The 20079-nt window shown below is 29.8% G+C and overlaps 1 protein-coding gene across 4 annotated transcripts; it reads right to left on the reverse strand.

Moving 5' to 3' along the window:
* Positions 1–1679: 1679 nt before the first annotated feature.
* LOC130444635 (serine/threonine-protein phosphatase 2A 65 kDa regulatory subunit A alpha isoform) lies at positions 1680–17969 on the reverse strand. 4 transcript variants are annotated; one of them, XM_056779885.1, is made up of 10 exons: positions 17858–17969; positions 17629–17783; positions 11637–12014; positions 11385–11579; positions 10165–10270; positions 9908–10065; positions 9587–9850; positions 9185–9498; positions 6818–7086; positions 1680–5168 (listed from the first exon to the last, which is right to left on the reverse strand). In XM_056779885.1, the coding sequence occupies exons 2-10, from the start codon at positions 17710–17712 to the stop codon at positions 5164–5166; spliced, it is 1773 nt and encodes a 590-aa protein (XP_056635863.1). In that variant the 5' UTR covers positions 17713–17783; positions 17858–17969; the 3' UTR covers positions 1680–5163. The 4 variants fall into 4 exon arrangements, with proteins under 4 accessions (XP_056635863.1, XP_056635862.1, XP_056635860.1 ...); XM_056779884.1 differs by having other exon boundaries at positions 1680–5174; XM_056779882.1 differs by having other exon boundaries at positions 1680–3706; positions 17858–17966.
* Positions 17970–20079: the final 2110 nt, after the last annotated feature.

Raw genomic sequence — 20079 nt, forward strand, 5'->3', positions numbered from 1 at the left:
TTTATTAGTTACACAATGAACTTTTTCGATTTTTGTGTGCTCACGTTTAAACCCAAATTAATGATTTGGTAGTAAATTTCTTTGGTGACTGATTAACTGCATTTTTTCGACAAATACTTTTCTAACAACTTGCTCAGCATAGAAAGCAGACTTATAGGTCTGTTTCATTAAAATATTGTTTTGTATTTAAAAGCATATTCAAATCAATTTAATTATAGAGTGCCGTTCGGACTTCTTCACATTTTAGTATTCTTGTTGCTAAACATAAAGGCTTCAGTTATACTGTCGCATCAGTACTCAGTAGTAGTGAATTGTGTTGGATAAGTTCAGGCGTGATTTGAGTATAATCAGGTTATTAGGAATACCTTTTGTGTCTTATTTTTTATTGGTAAATAATACCCTATGTAATTGCAAGTTGCCTCAAATACATTTTTTAAATTTTTTGCACGTGACTGACAATGTTAAAAACCCGATTAATCACCTGGCTTATTTTTTTTCTTATTCATAAAAACAAATTTTGGGGTTGATTTAGCCCCGCTATTCACCGCCCTGATTTACAGTTTCATAATAGGTGAGCTATATAACAAGTTTTCAGTTTGCAAACTGTAGTCGTAATATTAAATATTCTGGGTTTAATTGAAGTTGCAACTGTAGACATTATGAGGTTCAATTCAAATTTTGCGTAGTGCATTTTTAATTCAGCGCTACACAAAATTTCAGCAAAGCGAAGTAGATGAAATAAAATTTTATCTTAGTGATTGAAGTTGTGAGAATTGGTTATATATCCCAGACCTGGTCTTATTTTATTCCTTCCCATCTCTTCGAAACCTCTGAATGCTCTAGAAATCGTCAATTGTGCCACTCGTACGAGTGAGTTTTCCTCATAAGATTATGATTTGGGTAAATATCAATCTAGGAATACGCAGCTAGGTACAAATGATTTTAGAATAAATCATTTTTGCAATGAAGGAAATTATAATTTTTTACAGCATGTATGTATATGTATACATTTTTTACTATTTCAAGGAAATCAATTAAAAACATTTGCGTCAAAAACAAAGTAATCCTGTTAAATAAACCTGTAATTACAATTTAACAAATCATGCATTAATAATATTACGAACAAGTTCGCGAAATGGGTCCTTGCCTTAAGCCGGCCCTGCTTGGCTACAATGGAATTTTAAATTTCAGCGAAGGCACATATTTTTTTATATATTACGGAATTCGTTTGATCGCAAGTTTTTTTATAGCAAACGGTTTATTTCTATTGTTTCTTTTGGATAAGTTAGTATAGTGTTTAAATAAATTAAGAACGCAAGATACAGTGTCTATTAATTAACCCCACAAATAGAAATTTTATAAATCAATAAGAAAAACATTACAATAAATAAAAGCATTTATTATAAATCAACATATAGACAACAGAACTTATTTCGAATTGTCCAAATATAAAATACTTACACCCTGATGGTACCGCCCCTGGAGGAACGGGAATCATTAAAAATACTTTCGAATGGAGTGGCGGGCCGAGGACTCTCCTCTCCTATTATAATAATTTATTTGAGATACTAAATTATATGCAATGTCTTGATTAAAATGAAATTTGAACCATGCCCATATGCTACTAAAAACCCTTTCATAGTTTATAGATATTTTCAAACTCCTTGTTGTATATTTTTTGTTAATCTTTGTTTTCTAAAATGTTGCTGATAAGTATAATTGCGATATTGAATTTAGTGCAAAAGCAGATATTGCTGTCTAATAATTTTTTTCACAAATATTGTAAGTTCCAAAATAAAAAAGTGTGTTTAAAAGAGAAAAAGGAATAGGTTGCTGGCAAATACACCTTAAGATAAAGATGACACATAATATACTAAATTTATTTTTTATAAAGTACTAGTTATAATACAAAAACAATCTTATTGTATAAAAACATAAAATCAAGTAATATTTCGAGTCCTCCTTTCAGAATGTAATATCGATCTCATTATTTAACATGGCTAAGTATATAAAACAAATTAAACTTCGAGATTGACATACAACAAACAGGCCAGTCTGTAAACATTTAATTTTTGTTAAGTATTTTATGCTAACATCATTAATATATAATAAAAATTCTTCTAAATTCAGATCAAATTTTAAGAATATGTTTAATATTTTTTCTCAAACTTCTTGTTTTAATAGTTTCCTAAGTTATTTGTATCCTGATGTAAATTCTCAGATTTCACTGAATCATTATATACTTTCACCAAGTAATTTATTGGCCAAAAAAAATTGTAAAAGGTTGCCCAGCAACTACAAGTTATTTTAGAGTAAAAAAAATGACACGCGAAGTATTTAGATTTTTTTGTCATATAATGAAATACAATTTTATTTGAAGAGCTATATCCTGAATATAAAATTTGGGTTTTTATATCTACCATAGTATTGAAATTTTCTGATACTTTTCAAACTAATCTGTCCTTCTTAAGGACAACAAATCACGTGATATTCAGAGTTTTTTAGATAGTTATTTGGCGTAAACTTCGCTAAACTTTAAAATGAGTAAGAAAAGTTAAATGTCTTTTAAATTGTTTTTTTAAGTAAAGAAATTTTGAGAAATTGAGAAAAATTCAACGTGTATAATAATTTTAGAATTATTATTGCAATCATTTAAAATTTGTAATTAAATTCCATCTAGGATGCAGTTTGTGAATATATAATTGTCTTGTTAAAAATGATTATTTCTTTTTAATAACTTTTCCAGAAATTTATAATTAAATTCCATCTAGGATGCAGTTTGTGAATATATAATTGTCTTGTTCAAAATGATTATTTCTTTTTAATAACTTTTCCACAACTTTATAAGGTTGGTAACTAAATATAGCACACAACAAATGTAAAACACATTGCCTTGGGCTAGTTAAAAAGCTTGACATTGGGTACTTTATGAATTGAAAGAAATTCATTTAACACAAAGAATCAACATTTGGGATATGCCCCTTAAACGAAATAAAATCGACCATTTCTTGAAAAAAATCATCTCTGGTGATGAAGATGGATCGTTTAAAGTAACATAGTTCGAAAACGATCATGGAACAAACACGATAAACCATGCTGTCAGTTTGGTGGGATTACAAAGGTATTGTGTTTTTTGAGCTGCTTCCAAAGAACCAAACGTTCAATTCTGATGTTTAATATTAACAATTAATGAAACTGGATGAAGCAATCGAAGACAAACGGCTAGAATTGTGAAATCAGAAAAGTTTAGTGTTCCACCATTATAATGCAAAGCCTCACACATCTTTGGCAACTCGTGGTAAACTATTGGACTTTGGCTGGGAGGTAATGCCTCATACAGCCCTGATCTGGCACCATTGATTACCATTTATTTCGAAGTTTGCAGAATGGTCAAACTTTCACAAATGACGATGACCTTCAATCGCACCTGGTTCAGTTTTTTTCTTATAATGCACCAAAAATTTTATGAGAGCCGAATCATGAAGCTGAAAGAAAGGTGGCAAAAGGTAATTGAGCGAAATGAAAAATATATAATTGATTAAAAACTATTCTTTGTTAAAAAAAGTGTTTTATTTTATACTACAAAACCGAAATTACTTTGTCACCAATCCAATATGTTTCTAAGTCATCAAGCTAACTTCTTTGAGAGAATCCCATGTACTGATCGACGTTTACTTCGGTAAGATAATGAATTAGTTGTTGTAAACTGCAGTAAAATAAAAATTATGAGGTTTCAATCTAGAAACAACTTAAGTATATTAAATTCAACTCAAACCTCGCAAAATGAAAACTTAATTCTAAAATTTTTAAATCACTTATTGACTAAATTATATCACACTGATAACCACCCTTTAGTTTCTCCCGAAATTTACTCACCCAAAGGATAAATGAGATCAACAGAAATTTATTGTTTGGAGAAATGGATCAGTAGGCTATTGTATCTACTGATACAATAGCTACAATAGCCTACATAATGATATGGATTCGTATATGACTAAAATGGAAAAATAATTGTTTGTACTAGTTTTATTGAAATAGAATGTAAATACTTTGTGTTTACAAGCTGATGAAAAAAATTATATATTTAGACTATAGTGAATCTTCCATAGTCAAATTGAAAATTCTAGAACCATTGCTTATTCAGACTAAACATCCTATTTACTACTGTCTGATGCTTCAAGCCAAATATAAACCTACGACCTATGATCATACAGTTTAGTTTTTTGTGTATTGGAAGTAAACAGTGTGATCAGTACCTTCCTTATTCTATTATTAGATGATTTAAAAGCATTAAAATACCACAAAAAGTTCTAAATAATCATCAAATTCACTTATAAATTTATTTGAATATAGCTCTGCAAACAAAATTGATTTTTTTATTTCCTTGGTGAATCAGTTTTCACTAGTACAAATGAATTCTTTTGAAATAGTCAGTATATAAAGCAAATAAAACTGAAAGTTTTAAAGAAAAATACCTATTTTTAGATCTACATATTCTGTTAGATAATAAAAATTGTGTTAGACAGTAAAAAATGATTGTCATATTTATTTTACATCAATAGCCTTTCTGCTATTGAAATAAATTTTTATAAGCGAAAGATATATAAGGTATAATTCCAAAAACTTAGTATAGTATAGTATCACTGAATTTTCGACAAATGTAGGTTTCTACATGTTTCAAAGAAATGAAACTGTATACTTTTGATATAATAGATAAGTTTTACTGTCTTTATGCTCTTTATCTCATGACTAAACATCTCAGAAGTTCCTGATGCCCACAATAAAATTTGTTGTTTGTTTGAAAATTTTAATTTTCATTTAATTATTTTACTTTTGAACGGAGGTATCGATATAATACTGTCAATATTTTAAATAAAAAAAGACAAATTAATATTGAAGAGAATCAAGCAAGAAAAAGCTTAACAAAACGTACTCTGTAGTAGACAAACTGGCCCATAAACAATGATTTTCTAAACTGCTAAACTCTATATTACACTTGTTTTTTATTGAAATAAACGAGCACAACAATTGTGATATTACGGTCTATTTAAGATTAATTATATTAATATGTATAATAATTCCAATTTTTTTCACTTTCTTATCTGAATAAATGTTTGTTATTCTTATTCTCGTAGGTAGATGCTCTTCTTAAAATTTTCTTGTTCAACCTAAAGCTGCAAAAAAATAGAATACAAAAGGTTTTATCCAAACCAAAAATTATTAAAACAAATCTGTTCAAAGGTTAGGAATATGGTCTTCGTTGGCTATGTCATGTAAAATATAGTATCTAGTCCTTAATTTTCCTTTACATTTTTGAAAATCAGTACTATACTAAATGTAATGAAAACCCATGTCATTAATCAAATTCCACGTAGATTTCTACCAAAAAGATGTTTTATATAAAAAAAATTAAGGTAAAATAAGTCATTATAATACAATATATAATAAAGGATCGAGTAATAAACTCACCTGCAGACGGTTAACTACACCAAATATATAGTGTTATCGATAAAACCCACCAATACAACGTTAAATCCGGCCTAAGAAAATTAGAAGCTTAAGTACTACAAAGAGAAGTTCTCTCACTGGTCCTCAACATCTATACAAGAAATATCCCAATGGAAGATAGTATTATGTTGGCTTTTTGTGTAGACAATATTGGTTGTCATAAATACTAACCATTCAACAATAGAAGTGATAAGATTACAACATGCCATGAATATGAGAAACGACTAGGTATAAAACAGAAAATCCAGAACATGAATAATTTTAAGAAGAAAATGCGTAGAGAGAAACATGGTCACAAGTCGATTCGAATAGCTTGGCAGAACTGAGATAAGTATTCAACTATTTTCAAGTATACTACTGCAGAGAAAATAGCTGGACACTGTCCAGTAATGAAGAGGAATAAGGACAGTTCTACATAGACATAAATACAAAAGTAATTAATGTAAGCAGTCAAATTGAAGAACTGCATAGTAGTACACCAAGAAAATGGAAGGACGGGCCTAACTCCACTAAGAAAAGAATAATGAGACCACGTGGTGACGACATCTGGGAGGTAGAAGTTCTCTCTAGAATACATAGCACTATGGGATAAGTTAAAAGACGCCCTGAAAAGAGTCCCATATATTCAGAATTACTTTTGCAAATAATGGAATAGCATTGATAAAATTATAGTAATGCTTATATATTTTGAAAATCTAGTCTCAAATTTTATTTAATCCTTCATTATGAAATTATATAATTCATAAATACAGATAAAATGACAGTTACACAGTCGTTATGAAAAGTTATTATGATAAAGTGAAAATTGAAGATTTTTGATGTTTTCTTCACCTTCAATAAGATTTTTGTTGTCCTCACTCCTAGTACCATAATTATTTAATTCAATAAACATAAAATGTTTGATTAGCAGTTTTTATTTTAATAATTCAAATTTCCAACAAAATTTACATTAATTGGAAAACATACTACCTCAAATATCATTTTTCAAATAATTTCATACGTTTTTCAGACCTTCCAAATTCTATAACAAATTATATTCTTGATTTATGCAATCTTGTTATTACTGAAATATAAAAATCTGAAGTGAATTTTTAGAAGTTTTAATATTGAAATGAGCCAAACCGCTGAAATAGTCACAATTTATAGTAGTTGTTGATGTTAAATCCGTGATTTTTGAGATCAGCATATGATATAAAGTAAAATATTGATGATTTTTGTAAAAGAAAAACTTAACCACAGTTTATTTAAGGATGACATTTATGTTAGAATTCCAAAATTTTCTGAAAATTTGTCATGATAAAATCCTTACCAGCAATGCCCATGATTGCTTCGGACGCTGAATATTTGACGTCCACGTCATTATCGACGTTCAGTTTGTCCAATACGGGTTTAACTTGCGGTTGTATAACAGATTGATCAAGTTGTGGAGCTATTCGTTGCAAAGTTTTGGCAACATTGAATCTGACGTTTGCTACTTTGTCATTTGCCATGCTGAGAACGGTAGGTAATAGTAGTTTGGTTGTTATGTCACTCCCACATGCTTCTGCTAGAACGTTTATGCAAAACAAACACGTCATTCTAAAACAAAAATCAGCATTAAACGTTTTAATGTATAAATAATAATGGAAAATGTCAATTTCAGTTTTTATTTCAAAATTTAATGAGAAATGTTAACATACTAAATACCAAATTCTGAGGCAAAAAGATGTTATTTTAGTAAATCTTTAAAAAAAAATTCCGGAGATATTGAGTTTCCTACAGGTTTCTTGTCTTATCTTTTGCATATTATTGTTATGACAAAGTATTCTAGAACTGGGAGAGTTCCATTGTCCTCTCCAAAGAATCTACACTTGTGAGTTTCTTACCAGGTACAGGCGGCAGTAGCTTGTAAAGAAGCTAGCGAGGAGGCATAGGAAGACACCAACACAGTTCTAAACTTTTTTTCCTGTACCACAGAATAGAAGACTTTTTAATTTCTTTTCTGGTGAGTGAATTTCCTTTAATCCAGAAACCCCCACTAAAAAGACTTATTTTGGAATATTTAATAAAGGTCTCTTTTCTACCCGCATGTCAGCTTTGATGACATGGGAGCTTATAGCTTTGATACTTAATAGATAACTATCATAATGAATCGCTATGTTACATATTTATCTTTTGAAGTTAATTTTCACGTATTTTCAAATTATAAGATTTTCTGCCTGTAAAACTCTAGGGGACAAACCCAGTGATAATGAGTATTTTTAAGCAACCCCGAATACCCAAGACTTGGTTTTTATTGTGGTTTTTGTGCCTGATATGTTCTAATTAGAGGTATTTCTTTGGAAAGTATTGGTAGTCAACCTTTTCATTTAGAATCATGGTAAAGTTGTTTCTATGCCCAATTTCTTAATAACCTTGTTGGTGAGATATATTTAGATAGGATTTAGACTCTATTCTTGATACTTTCATTATTTTTACCTTGCTAGATAATCTGAAAATGGACTCATGGACTAATCTGTCTAGCACTAAATTAAAATGTGTGATGATTTAAAATATCCCAGTTAGACTCTTCTAACTTCAGTGATACTTACTCAGTCTATCCTTTTAACTTAATCAAGGGTTTTAATCGTGTTGTTCTGATGAGGTGACAAAAAATTGCGCTATAGGTGTTCATTAAAAGTCCATCAAAAACAACAATGTGTTGATGATTTAGAGCAGTGTTTGGCAATGTTTACACGTAATAAATAAGATTTTTGCGTCGATATGAGACAATGGATGAATCATGGATCCAATCCTTCACTCCGGAATCACAATGATCTTCATCTGAGCGGACTGGAGCCGGTGAACCACGTCTGAATCGTCCAAAGGAACAACAGTCAGTTGGGAAGGTTATCGCTTCAGTATTTGGGAATGCGCATGGAATATTGATCAACGACTATCTCCAAAAAGGAGAGACAATCAATAGCGAATATTACAGAGTTGTTGTACCTTTGAATGCAAAAATCATGGAAAAACGGCCTAATATGCCGAAGAAAAAAACACTGTTTCACTAAGACAATGTAATGATTCATAAGTCGATGGCAACAATGCTGATGCTTATATTGAAAAATAACACTTTGAATTGTTTTCCTCATCCACTGTATAGTCCAGATCTGGCTCTCAGTGACTACTGGCTATTCGCTGATCTCAAAAAAAATGCTAGCCAGTAAAAAATTCAGTTCAAATGAAGGAGCAATTGCTGAAACTTAAGTCTATTTTGAGAAAAAAAAACGAATCTTCCTACAAGCTTTCTGTCTTGGCTTATCCTTAGATATTCAACTTCAGATATCCAGTCTATGTTATTTCAGTTTAGAGACGCAGATTTCATAACTGTATGTTGTGTTTGGGTCATGGGTAAAAGTGAACAATTGAAAGAAATATTGTTTTTTCTGTGGTACGTCTAGTATGCAGAGGTTTCAGAACAAAGAAAATGTGATGACAAATTAGATCAAGAAAATAAAAAGTGTGAAATAAGTAAAAGAAAAAGATGTAAAGGAAATTGTATAGTTTTCATAAAAAGAAAAACGAAAATATTAACAACTAAAAAATTGTTTAACAAGTAACTACTAAGTTATCACAAAAAAAGAGATTGATAAATAGCTTTTTTTAAAATAACATCCAACTTTAGTTTAACGATTTATGAAATACATTTTCATACCTGTATAGATAATTTTGATCCCTAGACATGGCCAAAACTTTAGGTATAATTGTAGTCTCTGCCCATTCAGCTCCAAACTGATCCACTAACTTCCTTAAATTCAATGTGGCAGCTTCCCTAATAGCGAATACATGATCCATTAACCAAGTCATACATAATGCATTCAGTTTTTCATCAAAAAATTCTCTTCCCAGTTGACCTGCTAACAAAGGCATATATTCTATGATGGCTGATCGTACTCGCCATTTTGAATCTTCTGCTAATTCTACAATTGCTGGTAGAAGTGATTGAGAAAGTTGTTGAATACCAATTACCTATAACAGAAGAGAAAATATAAATATATGAATCAACTGAATTATTGTCATTAACATAAAAAACAATAAGAATGTAATGTATTCTCACCTCATTTACACAATCCAAATTAGATATAATGTTGAGTCTGACCTCAGGACATTCATCTTTTAATTGTGTCAAAAATAGAGGTAATAAGTGCTCAATAGTATTGTGTCTACCAAGAATTGGACTTAAACCCATTATGACAGATGCTAATGCTGATTTGACATGTTGATTGGGATCTGCTACTAATTCCTTGACACAAGGTAATATATTAGCCATTATAATATTTTCTTGATGAGTCTTATCCAAGTTTTGACAAAAATCTTTCACCTAAAATATTTTAAATGTTTCAAAATCCAAATAACACGTATATGTTTAATTAATTACCTTATTCGCCGCAGCAGCGCGTACTTCAGCCTCAGTGTCTTTTAATAAACTTTGGAAAGCACTAACCAAGTCAGTTCTTGTGATTTCCGGTCCAACAGCCTTTTGTATTTCCGTAAATTTGTCTGCTACCATGTAGCGTACTCTCCAAGAATTATCACCTAAAACATCAATGTTATTAGACAATCACATTAAAAGTTCATATTTCCAAATGATAATTATGTTTGCGCAGTCTAAATGATAGTTATTTTTTTACTTACTAGTGCACTGTCTAAGAGTGGGCATTACTAGTTGTTCTATATCCTCTTGTTGCAAAAGGGTCGCGATACTAACACAGGCTTCTACAGCGAGAAGTCGAACCGAATCCTAAATATAAAAATGACTATCAAATGTATTCAAACAATCATTTCATTATTAATTAAAATTCGAGATCAGGTTTATGCAACAGAAATTTTGTATTCAACCTGTAACAACTATGGAGCCTTATCTGTATTTAATACCATAACTAGAGTCTATGGAAGAATAGTAAAAGATCTTACAGAAACGGAATGTTAACACCAAGAAGAGGAGGAACAATATAGCTTTCCTGCGGGAAGATCTTACACAGATAATGTGCTCTACCTAAAAAAAGTCGAAGAGAAAAAAGTAGAATGAAATAGGGTAACACATCTATTGTTCATAGACTTATTGGTGAAGAGACCACGGATCTTGTTTTGGAAAATAATGAAATAATAAAAAAATATGATAGCTATAGATATTTAGCCACGAACTTTAATAAAGGGATTGAAGACGCCGAAATAAAATCGAAAATAAGCAAGGCAAAACAGAGATAAGCAAACAAATAAAAACGAGAATATATACATACATGATACCGTGACGAAAAGCACATTAATATATAGATTAAAGTGGCGACTAAAAGAACGAAGATGGGAAAGAATGGCTAATGAGAGAATTAAGGAACAAATGGGTGTAGAAGAGACATGTATAGAAAGGAAACAAATGTTATGGTACATGCATGTTCACAGAATGACAGTAGCAAGATTACCAAAAAAAGTAAGGAGACAGATACCACCATAAAACAGAAAAAGAGAAAGACCAAGGAAAACATGGATGGAAGGAATAAAATGATCAACAAGCGAGAGAAGATATATATATATATATATATATATATATATATATATATATTGCCTATATTTCAATAGAAGCGAAATGTTCACCCCACTCCACTCCTCCAAGTCCATGATTATTCAAGAAGCTATCAAATAGACAAACTTCCAAACTGTATGTCCTCAATTTAACAACATTGCTACTTCAAATCAATAAAACAAGTATTTAGGTATGCAAAAAAATATAACAAACTATTCATACAATATCAATAACTTCATTGACCCTTAATTTTTGAAATATCTACCAAAGTTTTATTTAAATTTTATCTTTGTAATTATAATTAGAATTTGAACTAAATGTGTACTATTCATACCTGTTCGTCTTGAGCTAAATTTACAAACATTGGTATTAGATCAGATTTCAAATATTCCAACTCTACCACTTGAGCTAATTCGCCAAGTTTGGTCGCCGCAGCTCTTCTAACCATCGGAGTGTCATCTTGACATAGCGCTCTAAAATGAGATCGTAATTCACCCTTTACTACTCCTGAGACTCTGGGATAACAGACCTGAAAAAAACATATTGTCAAATAAATTCGATTTTTTAACTGAAATTGAAAACTTACTGAAAATAAACCACAAGCTGATGTCCTGGTAGTAAACCAATCACCCGCTGCCAATCTTTGAACTAGAGGTACAAAATGAGTCTCCAGGTCAGCTGGACTGTGTTGCTGGGCTACAGCTTTTAGAGACTCTACAGCTTTATCTCTGACTACAGTTTCTTCAACTGTAGCCAAACTCTCCAAAGGTGATAGTAGACAGTAAGCATTTTCAGGACCCCCTACTAGATTTATAAATGTTCCCAGTTGTTCAGCCAATGCCAATAATACCTCATCTTCGTCATATATGGTTTCCGTCAAAAAAGGAATCAATTCTGTTCTTGTGCGTTCTACTCCCAGTGCCAAGGCGATAGTGGAGAGTTTTTTTATTGAATTAAGGCGAAGCTAGAATAACAAATTATTTAATAAGAATCAATGAGAAGAGATCAATTAAAAATCTTAGGATTATTATTGTATTAATTCTTTAATTATACAATTTAGCCCAGAATTATGTATATTAATTTCTAAATATATATATATATATATATATATATATATATATATATATATATATATATATATATATATATATATATATATATATATATATATCAGGCAATTTAAAACAAAATTAGAAAGAGAATTTGCTCCAGAGGCGTAAAAAATAGTGGGATAAAAGTGACAACTAAATTTTTGTACTATTCACCTATTTCCTTCCATATGTACACATTGTAGTTCGTAGTAGTAAGTGGAGCTTAAAATTATTTTCAAAGTTGCAAAGAAAAAACTATTTTAAAACTAATGTCTTCAAACTATTGAATATTAAACAAAATGAGATGTGATAATCCTCACTTACTTTTTGGACATACTATCAGCTTAAAAAGTTGATGTATATAATTCTGGATTATCATGTATATTATTTGAGTCTTTGGGTAGTTTTTTTATTATCTTTACAATATAATAATTGGTACAGATCGAATTCAAAATATTATTTTAGAGGTAAATTCAATGTTTCTACCTCTCATATATAGATACTTGCTTTAAATATTTCTTAAAGAAAACAAAATTATATGTATAAGGGAAGATTAAAAACTATTCGATAAAATTAATATTTAGTCTGAACATTATGCCAGAATATTCCACTGTTTGTAAATAAATACATAGTTGAGAAATTGAAATAACCATCAGTTAATTGCAATAGCATCAAGACTTTTTTATTGTTTAAGGAAACCGCCAGAAATAAATCAAATTATTTGAATTATTTTAAACAAATAAGCCAAAAAAAATTGTTGCAAAATAGTGCAATTCATTGTGGCCCAAAAATTACATGAATATCTTAAAAATAAATATATTATATGCAACAAGATCATTTTTCCTAGTTTTTGTCGATAGTATTTTTATCTTTTTACATGTATGGAGGGTGGGAGAGGGTTTTTACGCGAATTTCATGATTTTTTGCCCCTCTCTCACTGTCCTTGTCACAGCTGGTCACATTTGAGAGACTTAACCCCCCCTACCCTAATATGACGTCACATATTTTGCAAATTACATTTAGAAATCATTAAATGAAAACAGCAGTTTTATTTCCGTTTAAATTATTTTTTAATAAAATTAACATCAAATCAAACAATTAACAAAACAAAAAACGACTACTTATATTAATTGAAGAAATTAATAAAACAAAAAATTTCAATTGAATTATATTAATTAAAGATATGAACTTCATAACCTTCAGTCCATGGACTTTAAATTATTTATAACTGTCACAGCAGCTACTTTGTTCTCGTTTGAGTTGTATATCATCATACAGCATCATCGTCATCATCCACACAAAGGACGAAACTTCGCGATAGGTAAAATTTTTTGTTGCCTCTTATGCAATTACTTGTGTTTATTAGTGGCTTTGTATGATGGAAAATATAGTTTACGTAAAGATTACATAAATTACTTTTTTTGTTTATTTTAAACTTGTTTAATAAGTTAAAAACACAAAATAGCAGAACTAAGAAAGACACTGTTTCATCCACGTCAGTGGTCAAATGAAATAGAAACAAAGAAATCACTGCTAGACACAATGCATTTGGCGGCATTTATTAAAGAGCGCCTAGGCAGTCGGCACGTAACACTAGTAGAGTGTGTGGGTGACAAAACAATATCTTATATTGGGTTGGCGATGTAATTTCGGTTTTGTAGTACAAAATAGTAGTAGTATATGATATACATAAAATGAAAAAATAAATTTTCCATTTTGCTCAATAACCTTTTGCCACCTTTCTTTCAGCTTCATGATTCCGTGCTCATAAAATGTCTGGTTCTTATCAGTAAAAACTGAACAATGTGATAGAAGGTCATCATCATTTGTGAAAGTTTGACCACGAGTTGCCAAATATGCGTGAGATGTTGTATTATCATGGTGAAACACTAAACCTTTCTGATTTGACAATTCTTTTTTCTTTGACTGCTTCATCCGGTTTCATTAATTGATGATAGTAATGTAATCCTACCAAACCGACAGCATGAGCTTTTTTGAGGCGTTTCAGCTTTCGATGCGGTTTGTGCTGGTTCATCGTGTTTGCTCCATGATCGTTTTCTAACTATGTTACTGTACAGGACCCATTTTTCATCACCAGTGATGATTCTTTTCTAGAAAGGGCCGACCAGAACATTGCTCATTTTTGAAAAAGAGCAATCAACACCATAAACTTTATGAGTCACAGCAGCTTTCTTTACTTTCCTTTATGGAAGTACAGTACTAGCATAAGTTATTCATAAAGTATAGCAAGGCTCTCTATGAGTAAAAAGCGAAAGTACTTAGTGGCCAACCTTATATTTACACAGATATAGTTGAATATGTTTTTGAGGTTTTTGTAAGGTAATAGTTTAAGTTCGTTTTCAAGATTATAATAGATTTTAAAATGTGACGGCACGAAATTTAGGACCACTCCCACCTCTTTGTCACACTTCGTCGACCCTCTCTCGCCCTCTTAACGCGTGACGTAATTTATGGATTGCCCCTATTTTGCAAATAATTAGACATTACTAATAATTGGTAAAAACTCAAAATTAGACACTTAGAAAACTAGAAATTATGTTGAAAGAAAGTTGGAATAAATTTTATTTAAAACAATTAGAAGATAACAATTGAACAAAACTTTGGATGAGTAAATGTTTTAAAGAAATAGAACTACAAAATGACACATTAAAAATGATGGTAACATATGAGAAAGAAAATCTGCATAATTATTTCAAAATCATAATGAAAATTTTCATTTTTCATTTCTACAAATATTGATGAGGGACAATTTTAACCCAGTAAAAACCCAATTATTCAAGTGAAAATTTGAATAGGTGTACTTAAAGCTGATTCTATACATATTAGTAATGTACGCCAAGGTGTAAAATAAAAAACAATACCATGGGACATAGCTTCAAAGTACACAACAACTACCATCATTAGCAATCATTGACTTTTACTTTCTGCTATTAGTCATTAAAATAAATGATATCAAATACCGATAAAATGTTTTTGATGTAATGATGTAATTTTTAATTACTTACACAAATGTTTTAGATGGTTGAATATAAATAAACTTTTTATCTAATGTAGAAAAAAAGATAAATGTTTTGTCTACCAAATATATATCTACAAAGAGCTTTTGTAGATTGATAATGAGTATTCCATAATGCCTAATAGGTATAATAGAGAAAAAAAAATGCAAACATTTACTCCATTTGTTTCATAAAACAGTAGTTACAAAATTGGAGTAACCTACTGATTATCTAAAAAAAATTACATTTCTGCAAGTATAGCAGACCCAGTTATCCACGGATTTCTACCAAGATTATTCTTTTACAAAGTAAACTAATTTTTTTGCAAAAAATGTCAATAGAGGATACATATAATAACATTATAATAGGCTACATAATTTTCCTACCAAAAATCGAAAATTAAGTGGATAAAATATTTTTGAACATGTGTTTTTAAACATATATCATGATTCTGAACCAAAGCCTTAAAATTTAGCCTATTATAATGTCATTATATGTCTCCTCTATTGACATTTTTTCCAGAAGTTTAGTATATTTTGTAAAAAAATATTTGTGTTAGAAATCAGTAGATAACTTTACACAGGTGTATAGCAGGGCTAACCCAAGTCTACCACTATGATTACTATCAGGTATCTATAAAAAGTCAACATACATTTAATTTATTCTAGAAGACTTCTCTGTATGAATGTCTACAGATAAATATGTGATAGTATAAGAAAACACATGGTAATTCAACTTAGGCAGTTTTAACAGCAGTAAAGTAACATTAGTTCAATAATTTAATCCAGCACTCACTAATTTTTCCTCACTTTTTACAGATATTAAGGAAAATAATCATGAACATTTTGTTTTCATTTCATCAATTCTTTTATTATTACAATATGGTTGTTACTGTTAGAACTATTGTTTCCGTATTCACCTTACCAAATTCCCGTGTAATCAAGGTGCACTTTTCTTTTAAGGAAAACAGCCAAGCTATCAAGAGTAAGGCATGCGTGGATAAAACAGTGAATCTCATCTCAACATAGAATAGGGCATTTGTAAGCCCTGGTGAACCTTAGCTTTTCATTAGGAACATACTTATAACCTAATGATTCTCTTTTCACTTGGGCCAATGACCTATTCTATAGTCAATGGGTAACAGAAAACTCTCTTACCCTTTCGCAGTTTTGGTACTGGTGACATCAGCTGCCTTTCCACTCAGGGAGGAATTGATTTGACTATTACACAGGGTCAAATCCAATTATTACATTTCTCAAATTGAAACAGATTCTTAAGCACAGTCTTTTATTGTGCAAATCAATTTTATATTGCGGTATTATTAATATTATTTCATTTCCTTAATATTGATTGAAGATTCATTTTTTTAAGCATTATAAATGTTATTGATTATTGTGTCTTTCCATTCTTTACTGTGAATTGCCTCCATTTTGTTACAATATATCTTTATCAATATCATGTATTATGCTCCGTAAATTCTTTTATATCTATTAGACTGCACATACACCTGATTACACAATTTTTGTAAATGTTATTCATGATTCTCATATTTTGTACTTTCTTTTTCACTGTACACAATTCTAGGAATTATAAGTTCCAAATCTCCATTCTAGTTCATTTCCACCTTCACTAAATGATTAAGTTTTTTCAAATACATATATTTTCATCATTCTCTCTTATTAATTTGTCATTTGATAGGAAAATTCCATCAAGGCAATAAATATATAATGTAATTTTATTATCACTAACAAAGCAATTACAGTAACAAAGAAAGCAAACAATATTGTTTCACATACATTTTTACTAATCAACTCCAGCTAAATTATCAGATATATTTTTAAATTTGCCCGTTTTACATGAACATAGAAATAAAACAATTATGTTGAGAGTAATTATCAATAGAGAATTCAGTCTACCCTATATAATTATTCATCAAGAATGGATTATGACATTCCTTGGATTTATTTTAATGCTGATTTAAATAAATTCTTTGTAACTTAAAGGTAAAGAGATAAACTTGGATACTGAAATAGTAGAATATTCATCCAAGATATTTTACTTGAAGGATAGATAAGTATATTAATTTGATAGGTTTGCTGCATTGAAAGTCCAAGTACCAAATAATCACTCATTACATATTATATTTTTAAATTTTAATAACTAATAGGTGCTGATTAATTTCATATATATCCAAAAGCATAATTTAATTAAGAAATGAATCATATTAGTGTCTAGATTTTTATGTTATTTATTACTTTTCACAGCCCAATCATATCAATACACACTTCCTAGATTCAATTTATGGGTTGGTCTATAAATAATTTCACGTTACATTTTCAATCTAGGAAGATCTGACAAGAATGATGTCACTTTAAACAAAAAAGGGTTAACAGAAGTCAATGTTTTTTAAATATATTGATATATATAAACCATAGGTGAAAAGCAACAATTTTTAATTACTAATAAATACCTGTACATCTTCATTTTTGAGTTCATCGATTAAAACAGCAATAGGATACAAAGAATCATCGCCTGCTGAATCGCTGGCTGCCATTATAGACCCAAGTCCGGTGGTAGTCGCCGATATCGTCGTTTTTACTCGTTTGTAAACACGTTGTTACACACCTAATATATTAATAAGTTATTTAAGAGTACAAGAGTATTAATGACTATGTGAGTAATAGGAGTATATTACTTACAAATTTTTTAAATGCTTTGTCGACTTCCCCAAAAACTGACCTGTGTTTGTGGTTTTCAACACTTTTTTACGAAATGAGAGGCGTTAGTGGCATCTTGTCAAACGTCAACGTCAAATTCTCAGAAAGCCAACTGTTAAATGTTATAATTTTTGATTATATCCTAGTTGTGATATGAAATATCAACACAGAAATATTTAATTTTTGAACTATTTGGCTAGAACAATCGAAAATTGCTAGACATTTAAACAATGCAATAATTTCTTAAAATACAGCTAAACCAAAAGAATAAACCTTATTTCAAATAATAAGTTTTGTGTGTGATAGTGAAGCTTCTATCCCAGATATAAAAACATATATTGTAAATAATCCATTCAGTGAAAGAAATATTTTACACAAAAATAGTCATGTATAACGTCTTTTGTTCTATTAATTACCAGTCTTCTATTGTTGAAATAGTTGAAATCTCATTTCAATATCTCTACAAAACACTCACTCATGTTAATTTTATTTATTAAACTGCACTAATAATACATTTTTAAACCTAGTTAAATTTGTTGTTCATTATATTTTGGCAGATCTTCCCTTTAAATACCTATCTACGGCCCAAGAACCCATTTTAACCTTTGCCTGGTCAAAACTCAAATAAGTAAGGTAAACACCCAATTATCCACACTTTTAATAACAAGATTAGTTACAATTTTATAAACAATATAGAGAGTATTTTATTTGGTTACCTTCATTGGTATATTTGATAGATATTTCAATCTAGATTTGCCATAATAATTTTTCATTTATTTTATTTTTTGGCCCAAAAAAAATTTTACCAAAAAAAGCCTATTATTGGCATCAAATTTTTATGGAGAACTATTTATCCACATCCCATATATGGACATTAGATTTTCTTCAAATCAAAAATGTTTAGCGTGGTGAGCTATCTGAGCAACAATAATTATTAACAGTTTATTGCAATTAACAATTAATTTGAATTAAATATTACAAAATATGAAAAATAATAAATCAAACCCAAACTTTAATCAAATTAAAATATTTTTTATTCGTATACGATATCTTTGCCAATAGCTATGTAAATGTTCATGTCACTAAAGTTAGCAAAGCAATATGAGTAGACAGAAAAAACAATAAGCAGAAAATTGAGGTCTAATTAAGAGCCATAACTTTCTGCTGTGAAAGTTTTTGAAAAATTGGATGTTGTGCTTACTTTAGAAAAACGTTGGCAGAGCAATGAAAGTTAAATGTGCAAAGTCAGTAGACAATTGTAGTTGAATGCTCCTTTGTTCAATGATAAAATTTTTTCCTATTGTTAGAGGTGACGAAAAATGTATTTTCCGAGTTTTCTCAGCAGAACACTATCATAGGTGAAGAATTATAGACTCGTTAATGCCTCTATAATTAAATGTTCGACTAATGTTAAGTCATTTATTTCGTGACGTCTCCTAAAAATCCACACAAATCTATAATTCAAGACGTCAAGAAATAAATGACTTTATATTAGTCGAGCATTTAATTATTCAGGCCTTAACGAGGCCACACAAGTCTATAATTCTTCACCAATCATAGTGTTTTGTTGAAAAACCTCGAAAAGCAATTTTTCGTTACGTTCAAGAAAAGGAGAAATTTTTTTCAAAAAAAATTTTTGAACAATGGAGCACTTAATTATCAAAGCATTCTACTTCAATTATCTATTGATTTTGCACATTTAACTTGCATTGCTCTGCTAACTTTTTTCTAAAGTTAGCAGGACAGCCAGTTTTTCAAAAATATTCTGCTTATTGTTTTTTTTGGTATGCTCATATTGCTAATTTTAGTGACATTAAAAGTACTGATCTTCAAATATTCCAGGAGTAAAATTCCCAATATCGCTTTTTTATAGATGAACGAAATGTCTTTTTCATTAAATACAAAAATCTTTTTGTTTTTAACTGATCTCATCCACATAACTTCCTTAAAGATCCTTTAACTTACAGAGACGTATCTAAAACTTGTTTTATTTTTCTCCTCCCAAAAATGAACAAGAAGTTAATCTTCAGCAAATATTTTGTTTTAACGATTTCATCACTGTGGATGTGCATATATTTGGTTATCGTAAATAAATATTGAAGTAATGCAGATAGATCCTAATTAACCTTTTATATAACATATTGACCTTACAGAATTGTATATACAAGACAAAATTTCTTATTATGATAACATTCACTAAATTC

The sequence above is a fragment of the Diorhabda sublineata genome, chromosome 5, assembly GCF_026230105.1.
Source record: "Diorhabda sublineata isolate icDioSubl1.1 chromosome 5, icDioSubl1.1, whole genome shotgun sequence".
In the NCBI taxonomy this organism is placed as follows: domain Eukaryota; kingdom Metazoa; phylum Arthropoda; class Insecta; order Coleoptera; family Chrysomelidae; genus Diorhabda; species Diorhabda sublineata.

What these genes read in the sequence shown, in the direction of transcription:
- LOC130444635 (XM_056779881.1), bottom strand. Translation starts at nt 17,712, where the DNA reads ATGGCAGCCAGCGATTCAGCAGGCGATGATTCTTTGTATCCTATTGCT. An exon ending in ATTTAGCTCAAGACGAACAG is followed by an intron (nt 10,271 to 11,384) that starts GTATGAATAGTA and finishes TTTTATATTTAG; the next exon opens with GATTCGGTTCGACTTCTCGC. An exon ending in GATCAAAATTATCTATACAG is followed by an intron (nt 7,087 to 9,184) that starts GTATGAAAATGT and finishes TTTTTGTTTTAG; the next exon opens with AATGACGTGTTTGTTTTGCA.